Genomic DNA, 21,727 nt, shown 5'->3' on the forward strand with positions numbered 1-21,727 from the left:
GTTAACTTGGAGCTTCCCCAGTTGATGGAGTTTTCATCTTCATCAGGATACAAGTATCTTTTTGTATTTTTAGTTGGTTGACCAGACATAATTCTTCTCAGATACATTCTTCTATGTTTCATGACAGAAACCTAAGGGAAAAAAAAACCTACTGAATTTTAGAGTACATTACATGACTGACTGACTTTGTAGAAGAGAATTTTCAGCAGTGGCTTGTGACTAGATTGTGACATGTAGAAGGACAAAAAGGTAAGACATGAAAAAGAGACCTTCACTTTAGGGTGGATTTTTGCTAATAAGTGAGTATGTGTAGCTTAAAAAGTCCAAAACTGAATAGGTGTGTCAACTTCAAAATTTCCCTCTGTATCAGAGCCTCACAGCTTCATGTACATTTCCTTTTTTTAAGTTTTATACTATAGATTCTCTCTCAAAAGATAATAAATATCAAGTTTCTCGTGGAGACTTGTTTAGAAGAAAGAAGAAATGCTTTGTTTTGTAGATGATGCTTTTCTTCAATATGTAAAGGAATTTCTACCTATATTATGCTGTAAAATAAACTACTTTTAACCCCCTTTTAATTTGTGGGATTTTGAGCTGTTATTGAGTGAAGTTCAGAAGTTTTTGAATCATATATACTGATGTAAACAAAAATAATCATGGTGGTGTAAATTCATGGAGAATTGTATTCTGACAATTTAAACGTGTAATGGCTTAATCAGATTTAGTATTTTTAGACCTTTAGGGGTCAGCATACCCTAAGAATGGTTCAAAAGGTTAAGTTATCCAAAGTAGGCAAATTAAACTGATTCTCTGTGAAATATTTTCTGTCTGATTGCAATAAATTATGTTCTGCTGCTGCTCAGAGATATTTTTAAAACTGAGTAGTTACTAAGCTTCATATATGTTATTTTTCTGATGAATTAAGTCAATATTTTGTGCTGTTTAGACAGCTGTTTCTTTCAGGCTAACACTTACGGATTCATGTATCCAATAGAAGTTATTATACAAACAAAAGTAAAATTTATACACTTTTCTTTAGCATAATCATTAATAAGTCATGTAATTCTTTGCACCTTTAGTCCTAAGAAAGTTAGAAAAAGGGATTATGGGTAAATCTGTCATCATACTGGTGTGGAGGAGGAATTTATTTTTTTTTTCTTAGAATTTAATTTGGGTATTAGCTAAATTTCATTCACTTATCATAAAGATAATAGGTCAATTTCAGCAACATAATGTTCAATATGTGCCCTTGGTAGATATTCTAGCATTTTCTCACTGTATTACTTAACCACAGCAACTTTACATTTTCTGTGTAAATGTGTGCGTCGAGGAGTGTACTATTTTGTGTCCTGCTTGCTCTGTCATGTTCATAGCTTTTTTTTGTGCTGTTGGTACTGTACCATATTTAGATGTTCCTTTCTTGTAACTTGGGAGTTTAAAAGCTGGGTTTAGAATAACACTAGAATGATTTATTTAATTTTTTCTTAATAGCATACTGAAATACAAGATTAAAATTAATCTGACTAGATGAAAATTCAGTCAAGCAATGAGAATTTTAAAAAACATTTAAAACATATAGAGAAGTGGTAGGTTTATGGCGGTTATGTGGGATAATGTGTAACCTGGTAATAGATGTTATAAAATAAAATACTTGAAAGAAAGGTAGTGTTTAAGAGGAGTGTATCTGAAGTGTTTGATAGGTGAGATATTCTTTTTAACTTTCCGAGTTGTTTGGAGTATAGTATCCCTGTGTGGACTGAAGGCTTTGTCACTTTCCTCTTTCAAGGAAGAATTAAAAAACAGTTTGTGTGCAAGGCTTGTTATTTTGTGTTTGTATCTAGTTTAAATGTACTCTTTCTCTTGATTTTAATAGAAGGTTAATACCTTTTTTCATTTCCCTCTAAGGACACTTGAGAGAATGTACTAGGAACATTGGCAGCAGACCAGTGAGGACTGTGCCACTTAGAAATTAAAAAATATGCAGGACCCAAGCTAGAAAGACTAGAATAGTACTCAATTATAAAAATAAACTTGTATTGGCAAATAGGTGCATATCTTTGCATTGCAGTGATGGTGGGTGTGGGGAAGCACATTGCATTGGGGTAGAATTGTATTGCTTCAGTAGGGTTTCCATGCATGATGTGAACTGTGAAAACATTAATCCTGTGAAAACACAAGAGGAAACCTGAAATTGGGTGGTTTCTCTTCTTTATATACATTTAGGACTTGATATGGCAGTTTTCCACAAGCATTACCAGGATAGGAAAGTGGGAAGTGTGTGAATGCTGGAGTTAAATTTGGGTTTTATTTGACTTATGGACCATGTTTGAATAGGTGCAGCGATACTTCTATATTATAGTCTTTAACTATTGTAATGTTTTGGCTTATGTCATATTTATGAGCATCCATGCTTTAAAGACAAGGCAGAAATTAGGAGAAGTCTTAGAATTTTAAGTAGCGTTTGGTCAGTTTTGGCAACAAATTAGGGTTTCTGCTGACTCCAGAATTAAAAGCATTGTATAATTTTTATTTGTAAGTTGTAAACCAAGGCAAGTTAATAAATTGGTAACTTTTAATGGCAAAGTTGCTTTCTTAAAAGGTGGTTATTACGTTTTTCAAGCATTGAAATAAACACATATATATTGCTAAGTCATTACTTGAGGCATATATTGCAATGTAAGTCAGTGAACCGATTTCACTTCTCAGAATTTGATGGCAACTTTAGTTATGATCCATATAGACACTTGCCATGTTACTTCAAAAGAATGCTTGCAGGTTGTAAATATACTTTAAAAATGTGTGACAGTAAATTAATTTGGAAGAGAATACCTTTAAAGAGATGTGATAATGTAGATTGGAGCAGAACTGCAGAATCAGTTTTTGCAGGGAAATTTGTAATGGAGGTTTTTTATCTGGTGGGTTTTGGGGTGTTTTACATTCATGGTAATAGAGGAAATGTAGTCATATGCAAAGGTTAAGTAAAATGAGTAAGTAAAAAATCATCTTTTTGTGTAACTTTGACTATCTTATTAGAAGTAGAAAACTCTTCTAGTTGTACAGTGGTTTTAATGTACTTTTTTGCAGATTTGTTTTTGCAATAGTAATTACGAGGACTTTTTTGTCTGGAATTTTTATTGTGTGAGTTTGGCGCACACAAAGATGAATGGGTAAAGAAAGCCTTGAGAGTAATATGGCATTGTAAAGGTTTTTCATCTAATGCTCTAGTTGGGTAAAAAAACAGCTAATGGTAAAGGTGCTGCTGGCCCATTTCTCCAGAATATACCCACTACAGCTGTAAACACTCTCAAGTAAATCTAAAGCCCCTCTTTCAAGGCTGTTGCAGAGGCAGAATTAAGCATACTTGTCATAGTGAAGTCTCTTCTTTTACATGCCTCAACAGGAGATACTGTGAGCCTGTTCTCCGTCTTCTACCATCTTTTAGCAACAAAGTGCTGTTTACTTGGGAAAGAAAAGAGGCCTGGATATTGTAAGGGTGGTTTGTATGCAGAAAAATCTACGTGGTATGCAGAGAGGCAGTGTCCTCTGCACCATTCTGGCTCAGCTGCTCAGTGTCTTCAATGTGTGCTGTGCTTTCAGCATTAGACTCACTTTGTGCTGTGAGATCTCATTGTCAAGTGTAGTTGCAGGTTTCTCTGAATGATGTAAAAGGCTGAAAACAGGCTGAGAGGATGAACTTTTATGAGTAAAACCTAGGAAAAGTGGCTAATAACTGTTGAGCAACACTAAGCATGGAAGATGAAGAAAACCTCTTCCATGGAAGAAGGAATAGTGTGCAGTGACTTAGAAGATAAGAATGAGTTAATGATAAGTGAAAAATCACCCAATACCACTTGGTCTTTCCTGTAAATGCAATCATCCCTTCATGCATACAAGCTCTCATCTCTTCTTTTTCCATTCCATTTCTTTCCTTGTACATTTTGAGTGGTAGAATACAGCACATTTTTAGCCACACTGCATGCAGAAAGACTCCTCATCAGAAGCACAACTGGTTATCCAGTATTTGCCTGACTCACTGCAGTGTTGGGAATATGATTTTTGTTGGATCCTTTATGGTACGCTCAAAACGTGTAGGGCCTTATCTGCACTGAGGGCTGCAAGCACTAAGGATGGGGAGAATGCACACCTTGAAGTATTGCACTTTGAATCTTAAGTGTGTAAAGTATGAGTGCAGCTAACTTCAGAATGTCTTGAAATGTACTTCAGAGAGAACAGCACTTACTACCACAGTAATTTTTAAGTAGTGCTTCAGAAGGAGCTTTAGAAGACCTTGCACAAGTGCAAGAGGAATTTGGCTATTTTCTTCTTTAGAAACTTTCATTGCTTCTATTTTTATAACAGGTAGAATGAGGCTTAAGTTCAGAGCAAAAATATTTTAAAATTATTATAAAAAAGTTCTTCAGGGCGTGCATTGCTGACTCTAATTTGTGAGTTCACCTGCATCTTTAGTAGAGTACCACTGGAGTAAAGGGTGTGGGGCCAAGCTCTCTTCTGGTTACTTTAGGCAGAGTGATCTTTCTTTCATGTTGGACACTTAAAATTGCAGTAGTTTTCTTTACTTCTAAGGCTGTAGTTTCCTGGGATTTTGTTTAGAACTCTTAATTCAGTAAAGCCTTAATTGTGTGTGGTAGGGGAGGTTGAGTACATTTGGATAAGAGAATTTTCACTATAATTAATGGCCATTGGGAAACATGACCCTGCCTAGATAAAAGGGAGTTCTGGATCATTAAGATTTAGATAATGAAAGGGGTTATATGTGAAAAGCAATTGTCTGATATGACAATAGCAAAAGACAAATGGGGTGGGAGGGTTTACTTTGTTTTTGGTTGGTTTAGAAAATATAAACACACCATGCTTAGTAAAACTCCAGCAGACACTATGTTTGGAAATTATGTAATGACTCCATATAGGCTGTAATGATATCCTGAAACCCTGTATTTAAACTAACCTGAATTACAATGAGAGATAAACAGAATATTTACCCATCCCTTATGAGCTGCTGCTGATATGTAAATTTATTCTTCTACTTTGCACAAATATACTTTTGAGCTACTGCTTAAACACTTCAAGGTCCTTAGCCAAACAGTTTTAATGATGCCTCCAGTATTATGAAAGTGTGACATTTGATGAATGCCTTGTATAGTTGTGATATCAGGGAAAGTGTAAACAAAAAACGCACATCAAGTCATCGTGCAACACCTAGATAATTTATAATTTTACTGTTTATATCCATCTTGACATTTTTTATCTGCCAAAGGCAGGTTTCATTTGGAATCTTAATCTGAGATTTATTTGGTGGATCTGGAAATCATAGCTAGAGTTCCCACAGGAAATGGTCCATCTACCAACAGATTAAATGGCAGTCCTGCAGTTGTTAAGGGAGCTCTGCATTTAACACACATGCATACTCATTCAGTCAGCACTGTGGAGAAAAATTAAAGTAGTAACCCAGGTTTAGGAACAATGTAGCTAAAAAGTCCCATATTTGCTGAATGACAAAGGGTTATATAGCAGCATTTCATTTTATTATTCGTGCTTGAATTTCTTGTTTGCTTTGTTGAGTCTGCTGACGAATACTAATAAATGCCTGCAACAATCCAGACGAGAGATGCCTGGCAACAAAGCTATGCGGTGGACCTCCCTGATCTTCTCCAGTTCACAACCTGACCTTTTGAAAAATTGGCTGGGCTAAGCTGCAGAATTTGGGTGTAATGGTTATTGTTAACTCCAGCTTTAGGATTTATTAATTTGTGTGATCAAGACTTACCTATACTTCAAAGTTTCAAAAGACCAAACACAATCATCCATCCATTAGAACTAACATTGTGTTTCAGTGAATCCCACTTAGTATCTGCCTAGAGATTCTGCTGTTTTGATGCATTCGGAATATAAAAATGCTTTTTCAACTGTGAGACCAATCCAATGAAAATCTGCTGTCTTCTCAGAGACTAATATTTTAAAATAACAATGTGTTAATGAATTGCAAACGGAGAGTGGAATGCCAAAGGAAATGTCTGATATTTACTCATTAATAAATGCATCACGATTAGCTGCAGTGAATACTAAAATAATGATTGGCCACATATTTTAAGACTGAGTAGCATTTTTCTATTTTAAATATTCAACAGTTTGTACACAATTGCTGTTTGGATGCAGAAGAGGAGGACAAAAGACTTAGTGAGAGAGACAGGCGAGGGAACATCATTACTAAAATAATCAGAATCCTTGGAGAATTGTAAAAAATTGCCTTTGCCAGAATAACTCCCGACTGTTCTTAATCTCCTTCTCAATTTATTTCTTTTTGAAGGGTGTTGCCAGGGTTCCATACAAGTGCAGGTGAATACAGAAGCATTCAAAATAACACAGATGTCCCCCAACTTACGCTGCTAAAACAGAATTCGCTGTTCTCTTTAGATTTCTTTAAGGAATAAAAAACCCTGAATGCTTAAACTTCTGAGTTTTGTCCATATTTTAGCAGACAAAATATTTTCAAGCCTGTTCTTTGTTTTCTATATGTATGTATTGTGGGATATAGAGCAAGCAAAAGCATTAATGCATGATATAGCTTTGGTTATTCTTACTGCATTTGCAGATAAGTTTCTCAACAAAGTCGTAATAAGATTGTGTTGTTCTCTTTGTTCAAGTTGGACAACTTAAATGCTTAGCTGTAGCCAGAGATCAAGTATTTGAATTGCATTGTTGTGTTCACCTGACTGATTTCAAAAGCAGTTTTAATTGTTTGGAAGTTTTTTGCATTAGAATGATACTCAATGTAATTTAAAAAAGGTAATTTCCTTTATCCTGCCTAATATTGAAATTACAGGAAGTTTGTTTATATTGTACATTGCACATATGTCTTCCAGTATATAAATACTGTAACCTAACCTGTTACGTGAATTAAAATTATCATCATAAAGAAGTATCAAAGGATAATACTATTTTAGTTACTTAAAATTGATCTTAATTTTTTCATGTAAATGTAAGTTAGCCATTCATAAGTAAGAGTGGTATTTTTTTCTTGAAGTACAGTAGATATTAGTTTCTAAAACATCTCTGACAGAAAAGAGTAGAACTTGACATCTCTGAGCAGGAGAAAAGAGCAGGGCAGGCCATCTGTGAGGTAGCACAGGCTCCAAGTGTGGATCCAGCGCCTTCAACTTCTGCAGTTTTTCCTTCTGTCATGGTGTCATGGTTTAGGAATGGTATTCTCCAATTTAGCACTCCCACTAAAACCACATGCAGCCGCCCCCCCACCTCCTCCAATTGGAGCCACAAAAGGTAAAGATCACAGGTTCAGAGAAAAGCAAATTACTGGGAACAGCAATGAGATAAGAAAACTAACAGTAAAAGCAAAAATCCTAATGACAGAGGGTATAGGAAGAGAAACAATTCTGGAGAGAACGCACCACAGCACACTCAATAATAGACCACCCTTTCCCCCCAGTAATGATCAATACTGGATGGCTCCCTCCAACACATTTTCTGGACCAGAAGGCACCCTGTCTTCCCAGAAAAGTGTCCTCTTGGCATGAGGTGGTATAGACTAATGTTTTGTGTCCTGGCCATGTCCCCTCCTGACTACTACAAAAATTAACCCTGTCATTGCTGGAAACAGGACATTTTCCACCTGATAATCCAAAATTTTTGCCTTCAGGCCTGTTAGTGATTTCCAAAATCCTGGGCAATTGAAGTTCCCTATTCAAGCCCACTCAGGACTGCTGACACTCAAAGAACAGAGCCTTCTGAGAGACTGGAGAAGGTATTCAGCTGTCTAGTTTCTTCTGTCTCCAAGCAGCTATCCCAAAAGCCCAATGATGCTCTTTTGGGTCTTTGAAATACCCTCTCCTGAGGTAATTGAGATCAGGCGGTTATCTCTGGCCCCGCCTCTTCCTCCTGTTCTGCAGGCCCTGTTTCCTCTTTATTCCTCCCTAAGTGAACTGATTTGGCTTTGGATTTCTTCTGTATAGGGGCAACTGCTACTGGCACAGGTTGTTCCCCTGGTTCAACTGCAATTTGAGAGGCCATGGTGCCTGTAGGTCTGCTTTTCTACTCCTCCCCTGGAGGGTGTTCTCTAGTATTGAACTTTGTCCAGTGAAGAGTAGCCAGGGCCCAGCACACTGCAATAAATTACTCCTCTGCTTATGGAGTTGCCACAGCATTTTCCTTGCAGTACAGCATTCTGTCACTTTAAACAGATTCTTGTATTTGTTCAGGGGTGAGCTGCCAAATTATTGGAGCAGAGAATTTTCCCAAAAACTCCCACATTCTATGCCACTTGTGACCATCCACCCTTCAGGGCAGATCTCTGAATGGCCTCCCTAGAAATCTCTGTCCTCACTCTAAATACGGTGTGGACTGCACTGAGAAGACATGGCAGACTTAGCAACAAGAATATGGTTTCCTTAACATCCAGCAGGAATTCAAAATTCTCAAAAGCTGTTTTAACAGGTCTGAAGGAGGAAGAGGGGATGAAAATCTGGGAAAAGTCATACCCTCTGTTCATCCCACAGACTAGGTATAATTGTTAATTAACTCCCAGAGCTAGTGACTGAGTAAGGATAGGAGAGAAACACTGAATACACATCTCAAATTATCTTCATTGTCCTTGATGTTATGATGTCATAAACTGATACCCCACAATACAGCAACAAAGGAATCCTCATCCCTCTTCCTGCTCTGAAAAATATCATAGTGAGGAGCATATATGGGGAAAATGTACACGGTTATATCTACACACCCATTTGAACAGCCAATACAATACTGTGACTACTGGCTCAGGACCTAACACAACAAATGCTTAGATCAAATTTGTTTTCAGCCCTCTCTGGGCTGATCTGTTGAATCTCAACCCTTCATGCCTCACACTGGACTCCAGCTAAAGCTGTCTTGGTTTAGGAATGGTATTCTCCAATTAATTCTTCCATTAAAACCATGTGCCACTCCCTCTCCACCCTCCAGTTTGAGGCACAAAAATCAAAGATCATGGGTTGAGATAAGAGCTATTTACTGGGTACAGCAACGAGATAAGAAACTGAACAGTAACAGCAACAATACTAATGATAGAGGGAATAAGAAAAGAAACTATTCACACAGAAACCACACCCCCAATCCCCCAACCACCCCTTCCCTGTAATAGGCAATACCAGACAGCTCCCTCTGCCACATTTTCTGGCCCAGAAGGAATCCCTTCTCCCTGGAAGAAAGCTCCTTTTCCCTGCCCCTGGCAATGATGTGAGTTGGTACAGAGTAACTTCTGTGTCCTGGATATGCGCCCTCCTGTCTGCTGCAAAAACAAACCCTGTCCTGGCTGGAGCCAGGACACACAGATTACTCAATGACCTCAATGCAGTTGCTTCATCACTCTGTGACTTAGTCTCAATGGCTTTAAAATTACTATCACAACACTTATGCATCTCCTAAAAAATATCTTAAGGGGGTTTGCATAAAAACATTCTTTCCAAGGCTCATTTCAATGAACATCTGTCTTGTGTATCTTAAAGTGAGAGGAGACCCTATCCCAGAGATAAATCCAGGACCTTTATGAGTAAGAGTTACTTAAAAGTAAGTCGGAAGTCCCCATTCTTTTGAGCTGGCCCATGATGCTCTTCACAGAGCTCATGGTCGTGTATTGCTGGGGCACTGAATGTACAATGCACCTGACTGCAGATTTCCTCTTTGCTACTGCCAAAGGGTTTGGCAGGTCATACATGGTGCTTTGGCTGGGCAGAGCACAGAGAAATGAAAGGAATTAACTTTGTACTACAAATCTACTCTGAGCTCAGTCTTTGCTTGTTATCAGGTCCCTGTGACTGCCATTCTTCCATGCTACAGAAGTGATTTAGTGAGATCTAAGGGTCCTACTGAATAATCACCTTGAAGCTTGCTCAGTTTTCTTTAAACATTAGGAAAAATGTATCATAAAAGGAAAGCCATTTGCTCTGAGTTGCAGATTACTTGGTCTCAGTATACTACACTACACTGAAGTGGCCTAAATAATTTCTAACATAAGTAAATTTGTAGTAAATCCAAAGACATTAAAGCTTCACTTTTTCATGTTGTTTGTTTTGGAGAAATCGTATATTATGGACCTTGTATTTTTGTACTGACCTTTTGTGACTGTTTTCCAGAAACAGGAATTTCTTGAAAATTAGATATAGCACCTTTTCTTAGGATTAATTCTGAATTTTTTTTTCATAGATCATGGGAAAGATTAAACAGTGAGGAAATGAGTCAAAAGTAATGAACACCTTTGACATATGCATGTAAATCATGTGTATTGCATCTGTGTTAGCTAAAATATGAATGACAAAGGAAAATAGAGGCATTCTGAAAATGCATAAGACCAAAGCCAACTCTTATTACTAGTGCCAGACAATAGGATCAGTTTTCTTCCGCCAGACAAATTTTGTTCTTTGCATATTTATGCCTATAAAAGCCTTGAATTTTGTTTCACACTAGTTTTCAGGATTTATGCCTTTTAATTATTCAGGAAGGGGTGAACTGTTGAACAGTCCGAGTCTTTCAAATTTTGTTCTATGCATATTTATGCCTACAAAAGCCTTGAATTTTGTTTCCCACTAATTTTCAGGATTTATGCCTTTTAATCATTCAGTAAAGGGTAAATTGTTGAACAGTCTGAGTCTTTCACAGTCATTCTGTTTGGTAGAAGTTCCAGTACTTAAATAGCTGAGTGAATGAATGTTTGTCTTTTGACAAAATGGTTGACTCATTATTTTCATCTCAAAAAAGGAATATTCGGCCATAGTACCAATTTCATTTACATAGCTTGCAAAGTTAGTGGCTGTCAGGCCAAATTTTTAGTCTTAATTATTGTAGGAAATTGCTCTTGGCTGTCTGGGCTATAATCATTAATTTTTTCTTCTCAGTCTAAACAAAAGCACAACTTCAATGTCTGTGGCTTTTATTGGCTTTTTTTTGTTGTTTGTTTGTATAATGTCAAACATTTTGAATTTCAAACAAGAGGGAACCATCCAACATAACTGTCTATGCAGAGAACCACCCTGGCCCTATACCAAACTAACCTGTTTCCACTGGAAAAATAGGACACACTTCCTATGATTTAAATAAACTTGATTTTGCCCCACTACAAATCACACACCTACAATACTTGCTGCAATAATTTTGCATGTAAAAGCAATAATTCAGAACTTCACCTTTATTTTCACTTGACTGTCGTTCTATATTATTGTCTTTCAAATGATCTAATTTTTTCCCTACAATGCATACAACCCAATAATACAATCAAAAGTAGTCTGGGAAGCACGTTGAGGAAAATTATTGCACCTTTCCACTCTATCTCTGTGATATCTCATGTGAAATACTGCATCCAGTCTGAGAGCCCCAGCAAAAAAGAGCTGTGTGTGCCTGTTGCAGCAAATCCAGACTAGGCCAGAAGATGATCAGAAGGCTGTAGAGCAATTCCTGTGAGGACAGACTGAGAGAGCCAGGGTTTTTCAGCCTTGAGAAGAGAGGGCTCTGGGAAGACCTCTCTGCAGTCTGCCAGTACTTGAAGGGGGCTTATAAAAGCCCTTATAAAAGGGAGGGAGAGGCAGATAGTGATAGGACAAGGGAGAACAGTGTCAAATTAAAAGAGGAGAAATTTAAGCAAGATGTTTGGAGAAATTCTTTACCCACAGAGTGGCGAGGCACTAAAACAGATTGTCTAGAGAACTTATGAATTCCCTGTCCTAGGAAGTTTTCAAGGTCAGGCTAGATGGGGCCTTGGGAAACATGATCTCATGGGTGGCCTCCCTGCCTGTGGCATGGAAGTCACAACTAGATGATCTTCAGGGTCTCTTCCAAGCCAAAACAGTCTGTGATTCTATGATTAACAGGAGGAATTCTGGAGGGTTTTATTAATTGAGGTTGCACTTTCTCAAATACAGCACAGTGTTCCGTTCAACATTTTTTCAAATGTTTTTAATCAGATGGTGTCAGTGTTATAGCTACTGAATTTGAAGTCATCTTTGCTCCTGCTCCCAGGGTGTGTATGGCTCATTCTCTTCCTTTCTGCTTTTGCTTTTTCCTATTATGCCTCTTACTGCCATCCCAAGAGGTTCATTCACTCATGCAGTCTTTTGCAGACAGATGAGAATATACTATGTCTGTTCCACAGACCAGCTTAAAAACAAATACTAGTAAGTGATAGGTAGCAAGCTGTAAGTACTATTACACTTGAATTTGATTTGGTGCACCTGGGGCTTCTAGTGTCCCCATACTTACCTGCAACCAGATCTGTAGCCAGTCCTGTATTTTGAGGTACTGTGTGCATTTTCCATTGGGTTTTGTTTGTTTGCCCTTACTCTTATTACGTGGAGATTCCCTGGAAACCTCAGAGGTGATCAGTGCATTTCAGTAGGGTGCTGAAAGACTATGGACATGGGGAAGGGAGTGTCCACCCAGCTTCTGCTGGATGCTGAGTGTATAACAAGGGAAGCTATTACTTCTTTAGTCTTCCAGTTGAATCTTCACCTTCTGTGCATTTTTCACTGCTGGTGTGGGATTCTCTAATGCTGTGCTTTCCCTGAGCTCAGTACTTATCCCCCACTTCTCAGAAGAAGCTATGAGTGGGTGAACAGAATAGTCGGTGCCTGCACAGTATGATGCATTTAATGTTTTTACTTGACTTTTTAACCACTCCCAGCTTAACAACATTGAATTGTGTTCTGCCTTTACTATTTCAGGCCATGACAGCATTATCTTCCCCTTACGTCCCTCACAATCAATTCCCAGATTTAATTCTAGTGTCTTTATATTCCTTCTTCTTAACATTTGCTTTTCTTTCCCGCAATGTGAACAAGCTATTCATTCAAGATAAATACATACAGAAGATCAGCTGTTCAGCTTCTCCCTATAGTGAAATATTAATCTGGGCTACTGAACTCATACTATTTTATATGGAAAAAATGTTGTTTAGTATACTCAAGAACCAGAATCATTGGTGGTGGTACCACTTAATGAAATCTATATCATTTTTTCCAAAGCTTGCAAAGCTGTTTTACCCTTTCTCTGATGTTCCCTGTGCAGCCTGATTATTGCAAATGCTACTTACTCCCCTGTGTGTGTCTGCAGCATTGGTAATTAGTGCACAATACGATTTGCAGGAGGCATGAGGAAAAGCACTGAAGTGCATTGATTAAAATTGCCACTTAGTTTAGCAACAAAACAAGCTACCATGTACCAAAGCCTAAATTATTTTAAGTGGGGGGTCATGGGCTATATTAAGAATAAAGTGGTTTTAAAAATAGAATGAATCCTCTGTCCATTGATCTGACAGTGTTCAAAATGTCTTCCCCAAAGCATTCTACTGACAAATTTCGCATGTTGATAAAAGAAAAAACTGTTACAGCTTTATTAAATGAGTAAAAATCTCTCACCTTAATGCCCTTGGGCAGAGTGCTTTCAATTTTGAGTGGAAGAGGCTGCCATCATCTTCTCTCTTACAAAGCCAGTGGAGAAAAAACAGATCCTCTGTGTTTCACCTAATATTTCCAAGAATGCCACTTACGTCCTGCGATGCTCCTTAGTCTTACCCATATGCTTGAGGGAATTGAATCTAGATGAAAAGGTGTCCTGCAAATGTATGTTGTAAAAAGGAGCAGCATTAGCATTAATAATGGCAATGGTTCTAGTACTATTCTAAATTCTCTTTTTTATTTAGCTGCAGTAATTTACAGTTAGAAACACGTATCGTGACATGGACCGAGGATTTAGCAGAAGTGCAACTGCTAATGAAGATATTTACCTCATCACGTAGTCATGTTTGTTTCTGGTTTTAAAAATAAAAATCTGTCTGCTGAACTGACCTTTCATCTAGAGACCTTTGCTTCTTGTTGACAGATCATATTCAGAATGTTACAGAAAGCCTGCTGATGCTCATCTGACCCTCTTACTCCCTGCTGCTCTTCCGTGTTAGTAATGATTAGTGATACTGTTGGGGTGGCCTGGGAAGTATTGCATGTGACTGTATAGCCCAGGTGGTGTTTGGCTTGATCCTTCTCCTAAGAGGAAGGGGCATGGAAGAGGATTAAGTGAAATAGATGAGACCTTCTTCAGAGAATTAGAAGAACTCTTATGTTCAAAGGTCCAGATTCTCATGGGGTACTGCAGTGATGCTTATGATCTGCTGGAAGGACAGCAGCAGGGCTCAGGTGATCTGGAAGTTCCTGGTGGCAACTTCCTGGTATAAATAATTGAGGTGCCAGCATGTGATCTCCAGTGGTCTCTTCCAACTTCAGTGACTCTTCTTTGGTCTCTTCTTAAAGTTCTGGATTGAAAGAAGCAAATTAACAAAGCAGGAACTGTGAAAAGAAGAAAAACTTGCTCTCATGCTAAGGGAATAGAAGCAACCTAAAACATCAACTAAACTTTTTAGCTCTCTGGAGTGAGATTTTTATTCTCCAATTTTCATAGGGCCAAAGTAGAATACCATGGCGCTAAACAAGTAACAAAGGTTCCTGGCAGTACCATCACTGTATTTCAACAGATTTATGTTGTGCTTGTATTCTTCCACACAATGCAACACACCTTGCTTGAGGCATAGATACAGCTTATAGAATAAGTGGATGCCCTAGAGAGGAGGAGGAGGAGAAGTTGTTATGACAAGTGAAGCATTGCACCTCCCCTGTAGCATGTGACAGTATAACTGCATTTATACAGACACTGCATTTGATATGGGAGAAGTGAACAGGATATTTCATAGGAAGTTCTTTATAGTATAAATTGAATGGGAAATACAACTCCCTATAAAATGCTTTGCAAGTATGGAAATTCAGACTAGGCTGGTTTTCAAATAGTACTTACTGGAATGGATTCAAAATTTTGCCGTTATGTATTGTCACTCCCAAATTGAGTCAGGTTCTTAGAGTATATTTGGTGATTTTTTAACGTAAGTTTCTTTAGAAATCCTTGCTCCTTACTGTAAGGAGGACTAAGAGATCAAATCCAGTTTTTAGGTGTAGCAGCACTTCAGAAGAAATCTGTTCAAAAACCTGCAGGATTTCAAGCCAGTGGAAACAGTATACACTTGATCAAAGAATCCAGGTGGCTGTGGACTCATGTTTAATTCCTGCACTAGCTGTGAAATGATATGAGGAACATATTTCAATTACAGTACTGAAAGTACTGAAAGAAAATAGTATTATACTTACCAAAAAATATTTTATGGTAATGGTCCCCACACATTAAGAAACAAAGATTCTAATACTCTGTTGACTGTTGTTTTTCTGGCATAAAGATCAGTGGTTAGAGTTTACAGAAATGGTTAGAGTGGACTCAGATAAGTTTGTGCTGAAGTGGAGGCAGAGAATATAGATGAGCAGTGGGTCCCATAACTTTTGCCTGGAGATTGTAACACATAGCTTCATTTTGGAAACTGTTAAACTGACTCCAGCCAATTCCCAAGTCATCTCTTGGGGCCCTTGGGTTGTTTCCTGTACCATTGGCTGTGTCCTTCCTCATTTAAGGGAAGAGGAATCTATTGCAACACATTTTAGAGACAGTTTTCAGTGGTTTTTTTACTTGGAAACTGTGCTTATAACTGTGTTTACCTGCAGGATGGCACCTTGATAGTGATTGATTTGTATTTTTGGTCTATTTCTACTTGATTTCAATTGTATAGCCGTTTCTTATTATTTTTGAGGAGGATGTTATAAGATGGATCAAATAATATATGCCCTATATTTTATCCAAAACGTTTGGAAACACTAACTTTATTAAATAAGCAAAAGCTCCAGTGTTTGTTCTCTACTAATCTAAATGAAAGAATGAAAAATATATGCACCTTTTTTCCATTTCCAGTGGTTTTAGGCTGCTTCCTTCTCATTTTTTAATATAATTCTATAATTAAAACATACTTGTTCTTACTTTATGAAAGAGCATTTGTGGTATGTGGATCTTTCTTTCATTTAAATGCCTTGATATCAGAAATATGTCCTAAAAATATCTAGTAGCCAGGCTTAAGAGAACTAACTATCACACTCAACATTTTAATCAGATAATTTTTCTCTTTGGCACAGTTTCTGCTTTGCATTCTTCAAGTTCTTTAGTTGTATGAGCCTGTAGCTCACACCCTCCAGGAATGAATAATGGTGCTTTAAATTTGTTGTTGCTAATTACAGCTTGATGATACTCCTTTTGTAGCCAAAATGGATTTGAAATAAACCTCACTATAAGTAAGAGTCTAGTTATAACCTAAAAATTTCCCTCTTTATAGCAGAAATTCATCATATCTCACCATAGTAGATGTTAATTTTATAAGAGATAGGTAAATCCTTTTCTACAGTCAGCATTATTTTAAGAAGTAAATTTAAGGGGGAGGAGGGATTACGAAACAGTGATGAATTTTTCATGTTTCCATGAGAAAAATCTAGCAAATGGGTTGTAATTCCTACATCCATCCTTGCTGTAGGTAACACAGGTTAGTGAAGAGACCAAGTTGTGAATCTGAAAGTAAATTATGTGTTCCTTTCTACTACAGTATTATATTCTTATAACAAGCCATTTTCAAATGAAAAAATCTCAAGTTTGTGCTTCATTTTCCAAATGAGAAAATGTATTTGCTTCTTTTCCTAATTAGAAACCCACATCTTGGATCAGAAAAAAGAAGACTTTTGTGCTGAACTTCAGTTTTACAAGAATTCTCAAAAACCCACAGAATTTTTTATACAGGCAGAAACTGAAGCACCAGCACTTTCAGATTTGCGTGTAACCAGTCAAAGAGGAAGAGTCCTAACTGACTGTAATTCTGGTCCTGAAGAATCAAGGTAAATTCAAGAAATACCCCTCCATATAGTTTATCTAGATTCAAGTTGTTGACAATATACATCTGGATTTTGGGGTAAATACAGGGAAATTTGCTTCCCACATAAGAATCAGTAAGTCAGCTTTTTACTTAGACTCACCATATCTGCCCTTCTTCCCTTGTGGAATGTAGCTTTTCACTTTTGTATTCTCTGTCACTCATAGAAAATTTGATCATTGCAATGGTTTATACATTGTGGGTGTTTCAATGATTGTGATTTCTACAGAGAATTTTGAAAATGCATGCTGAACATTCAAACAGATCTTGAAAATCTAGTGGTATCTGTGGCTTTACACAACAAGCACTTGAAATGTGATGAGTGAGTAGGGAGCAGGAATAAAGTAGGATACCTTGTAACAGTCTGACAGGAATCTGAAGACAAGCTAATATGGTTGAAAAGTTTAATTCAGACTCTGAAGATTTTATTTTGTCATTAATTTTGGTCATTTCTTGTCACTAGTGTTTTTGCACACTATGCAGTGGCCCTGTATAGCAGTCTTAAGAAAAATATACACTCAGTCTATATGTGACCCAATGTACAAAGTATAACTAGCTGGTTAGTTATAACTTTGACTAACAAACTGGTTAGGGAACATGCTGATGATTTGGAATAACTTAGGCTGTCTGAAGACCAATTCTTAGCTGAGAGTGTCAGAGCTGTTTTTGAAAATGGGATCAAGGCAGCAAATGCCTATTATATACTTTTGAAAAATGCACTAATTCCTCACCTGTCTAGCAGATTCTACACCCAGTTTTGTTATCTTCATTATGATCTAACGGTGACTTTCTGGGCCAAACCCAATCCTTAACACTTTTTCATTTTCTTTTTTGCCTTTTTGCATTTGCGACTGAGATTTGCTGTAAGGGCAGTGCATCCTGCACTAAATGCCAGGTATAATCCAAAGTGCTTAGGTGCAACCCAGCACAGAGTCAGCCAAAAATTTTTCATTTTACTTTTCACCGGTGCCACTCCCACTGACAATCAGGCTTGTCTTGAACACTGAGATTAACCTCCCACAGCAGTCAGCATGTTGAGCCATCTCAGCTCCAAGTGTGTTATGTGTAGGATCCTAAAGCTATATGCCAAAACCTGTCTTTGCCCAAATAGATTGTACTTAGAATATATGTTAAAATTTCTTGATATAGAAAAACCCAGGAGATGCTGAGTCAGTGTTGATTTGTGTTTTAGATGGTGGTCTTGGTGTACAGTCAATGTGAGGTCATTTTTAGTTTTAAGGAGAAAGGAAGAAAACTTTTGAGGGATTGAAAGATGGTCATAGAATTATGGAGTGGTTTGGTTTGGGAGTGACCTTAAACATCATCTAGCTCCAGCCCCTCTCCCATGAGCAGGGACACCTTTCACTAGACCAAGCCTATTCAACTTGAACACTTCCAGGACTGGAGCACGCACAGCACTCAACAACTTGTTCCAGTGTCCAACGACCATTTGAGTAAAAAATTTCTTCCTAATATCTAATATAAACTTACCATCTTTAGTTCAAGATGATGGTGAATTATACTCGTTCATGGAAGCATCTCTTAAACATAGAAAATGCACAAAAAGCACTTGAGTTTTGTCATATTTGGCCAAGAGTACCTAGATGCATCTATCACTTGCAGCCTGAAACAGTACTAAATGAAAAGTGCACAGCAAAGGTTAGATAGGATATGAAGGATCTTGGAAGGGAAGACATGCAGTTTAAGCCACTGTTTCACCCGTATGTGGTGTAATACACTTAGTAGTACTTTCTTGATGTTAATCTCCATGCTGTCTATGTCTAATGGGCTTTAGGTTGCACAGCTTACCTGCAGAATGCAGATCTTAACTTCCTTCTTAAAGAACCATAGAGAAAATAAATCCAGTGGAAGCAGGTGAAAGAGTGGCTGAGTACAGACAACTGTCTGCCTAAGAGAACAACTCTTTGGAGCAATAGATAGTTTTCTATATCTTTCTAGGCTGTGAATTACACATAAAGTAATGTGGATATAGTGGAAACAGGAGTTCAGAAGGTATAGCTTTTCTGTGCCTACTTCTTATCAGTTATTGGCTATGAAGTGTATGAGCAGAAAATGCTTAAGGAAAGCAAATGTTAAAAATATTTGCTAGTTCCCCTTCTAATCCATTCATTTACTGATTTTGCTGCCATGTTACACGTGAGATCTGAGTGATCTGTGAGTATCAATGGATACCCAAGAAGTTTTATGAGAGTCTTTGAGACAGAATTTTTCTGGCCATTGAATCTTGTCTTATTTTAAGTTGCCTATGGCTAATAAGTTGTTTTAAAACTCCAAGTGGCATGGAGTATGGAATTCCTGTTGTCAGTTATAATATTTAGAATCATACCATGATTTCTTCAAGATTTCTTCAAGATGAGTTCCGAGATATTTTTTGATGGATATTCTCACATCACTTCCTACAAAAATATTTGGTTTGCTTAAACCTGAATGTCACTTTGATCCCCAAATTTTTTATTATTTTTTGCTCTGTGTTAAGCAATGTTTTTTAAGATTTACTTTCCTTAACCATTTGCTGTTTATAGGCTTCATAGCCAATTTATATTAATTTGTTTTTTTCTTAGTACTGTAAGATATTTATTTACTATTCCAGATTTACAGATTATTTTCAGAATTACAGCTTTAAAAAGTGGTAGAAGGGCATCCATTTTTAATGACTATTTAATACATTTGCAGTGGTTAACAAGTTTGTTAACAAGATTTGATAATTTATTTTTGTGCATTTTGTTTTAGGTGGGTGGAAAAACAACTGTTCTTTAAATTATTTTTAATTTTTTTTTCCTTCCAAAATACAGCACTGTAGAAAGAAAGGATAAGAGGATGCTTCCTGAATTTATATCCTCATGGAATGATGCTGAAGATTTAGGTGGAAAAACAGAAACTTCATTCCTTTTAAAAGAATTGGACACTCTGAGGGCCAAAAATAAAAAGGTACAATTGAGATATTCAAGATACTAATATTTGCTTTTTTATAATTGCCTTGCAAAACATACATTTTAAACTGTGCCTGATTTAATTTTGTAATTTATTTTAGTGCACCAATCACAAGTTTCCTGTCATTTTGGATTCTTAGTATCTGCTTAACAACTATTGCTCTGGAATATAAATAAAACCCTCCAACCTACTCTGACTTTTTTAATCAATTACATTAATTCTTGCACCCTGCATGAAAACCAGTGAAGACCAAAGACTAGACCAGGATTTCATGCCTAGAATATGGAGGTCATTCTTTGATGCTTTTGTATGTGTGGCCTAGACAATTAATGTGCCCTGATAACTTGGCTTTATTGAAGGGGGGAAAATTCCATCCTCCTTGAACATCACATTGCTTCTAGTGTTAGCTGTGTTACATGTGCCTAAGCAACCTAACAGTCTCTAGTCTTTCCATGAAGTGTCATTGAATATTCAAGCTCAGTCCAAAAACAGATTTAGTGAATACCCTTTAAAAAAAAGGCCTCAATATGTGAAAGAATACCAATCTTATATCTGATGAAGAACATGAAAAAATAAGCATTTACACCAGTCTTTTCAGAGTGTGATGTCTGTATCTAGGATTCCCACTAGGATCTGGTGTGATTCCTGTATATAGGAAACAGGCTATCCATGCAACAACCTACATTATATTCCGTGCATTTCTGAACTTCCTTAGCAAGAAGGACTACAGCTGGTGATACCTGAGGAAGACAATCTCAAATAAAAACAATGGCATGTGCATTGCCATGTCTCACAGACAAGGCAAGATAGGCCAGATGTTAAAAAAAATATTCTCAACATTTGTTCTTTAAACAAATAAATATAATAAATTGAGCTTCTGTTTTAATGCTTATAGTGTTTGTATTTTGAGGGTGAGAAATTGTTATTTACACTTTTATTGTGGTTGGAAGTATTGCTTGATTGTTTCGGCCAAATAATCTTACTGTCCATTTGCTCAATTCAGCTTCAAGATAAGCTGGCTGAAAAGGACAAGGAGCTGAAGACAATGAAACTGGACTTAGAATTGCAAGACAGAGCTACAGAAGCTAAGATTGCAGAAAAGATTGCAGGTACAGTAGGCAAGCGTTTAACAGATGGCTGTATGGCTCATACAGTACCCGTGGTTGCTATATGACGTGGCCTACTGAATGTTAGCTTTATTTGCTAAAGGAGGGCAGATTTGACTTTTTTTTTTATGTGTGGCTGTTTAGAGTTGCTTAGAAAATAGATGGCTTTAACATCCTGGTACTGGTATTAGTAGGAGCTTTACCTGTATTCATACTGATTTGGGCATTAAATGCATTGTTAACACCATGTCAATCCAATCACAAAAAGGTTGTTTGTTTTGTTGGAAGGTCCTGAACAAACAAGGGGAAATAATGATTACCAGTGCCTCTACCTTTCAACCAGCAGTTCAAATACCACTTATTGTTTTAGCTGGTTCAGAGCAATACTACCCCCTCCCCGTGTTTGGAGATAGTCTCACATTCACCTCAACTAGAGACCTGTGCTGTTCTTGAAAAATCTGCTCTTTTGGTAGTTAAAATGAATTTTTGTCAGATGATGGTATATATCCAGTGAATGAAGTTTATATAAATTCTCAGAAGGAAATGTTTTTAAGTTCATAGCTGAAAATGAACGTATGCTTATATTTGTTGTTAATTGTTCTTTGGATAGACATACAAGCATGGGAGACAGTTTGTATTCTATGCTTGTGGAAACTGCTGATGTAATGAGGCTGGGAATTCTTATTATTGAAAAGTGACTATGCATACAGTTTACCCAGTAGATGAAAAATACTCTAAGGTTTTCATGAAGATGTTGAAAAAAATTAATGGGAGTGCTTTTATAAATTCATTGTATCATTTGTTCAGAAAGAAAGTGTAAGCTTGGTAAAAT

At 37.1% G+C, this 21,727-nt stretch overlaps 1 protein-coding gene across 7 annotated transcripts in view; it reads left to right on the forward strand.

Moving 5' to 3' along the window:
- Window positions 1-21,727, forward strand: part of MIPOL1 (mirror-image polydactyly 1) — a 184,808-nt gene that overhangs the window by 29,775 nt on the left and 133,306 nt on the right. For all 7 annotated transcript variants that reach the window (XM_086891698.1, XM_023927849.2, XM_023927852.2 and 4 more), the window contains exons 3-5: window positions 16,616-16,802; window positions 19,651-19,786; window positions 20,793-20,898. In XM_086891698.1, the coding sequence (XP_086747824.1) occupies window positions 16,616-16,802; window positions 19,651-19,786; window positions 20,793-20,898 (429 nt within the window). The remainder of the gene's footprint in view (window positions 1-16,615; window positions 16,803-19,650; window positions 19,787-20,792; window positions 20,899-21,727) is intronic.

This window comes from Cyanistes caeruleus, chromosome 6 (genome assembly GCF_971803275.1).
Source record: "Cyanistes caeruleus chromosome 6, bCyaCae1.hap1.1, whole genome shotgun sequence".
Lineage (NCBI taxonomy): Eukaryota > Metazoa > Chordata > Aves > Passeriformes > Paridae > Cyanistes > Cyanistes caeruleus.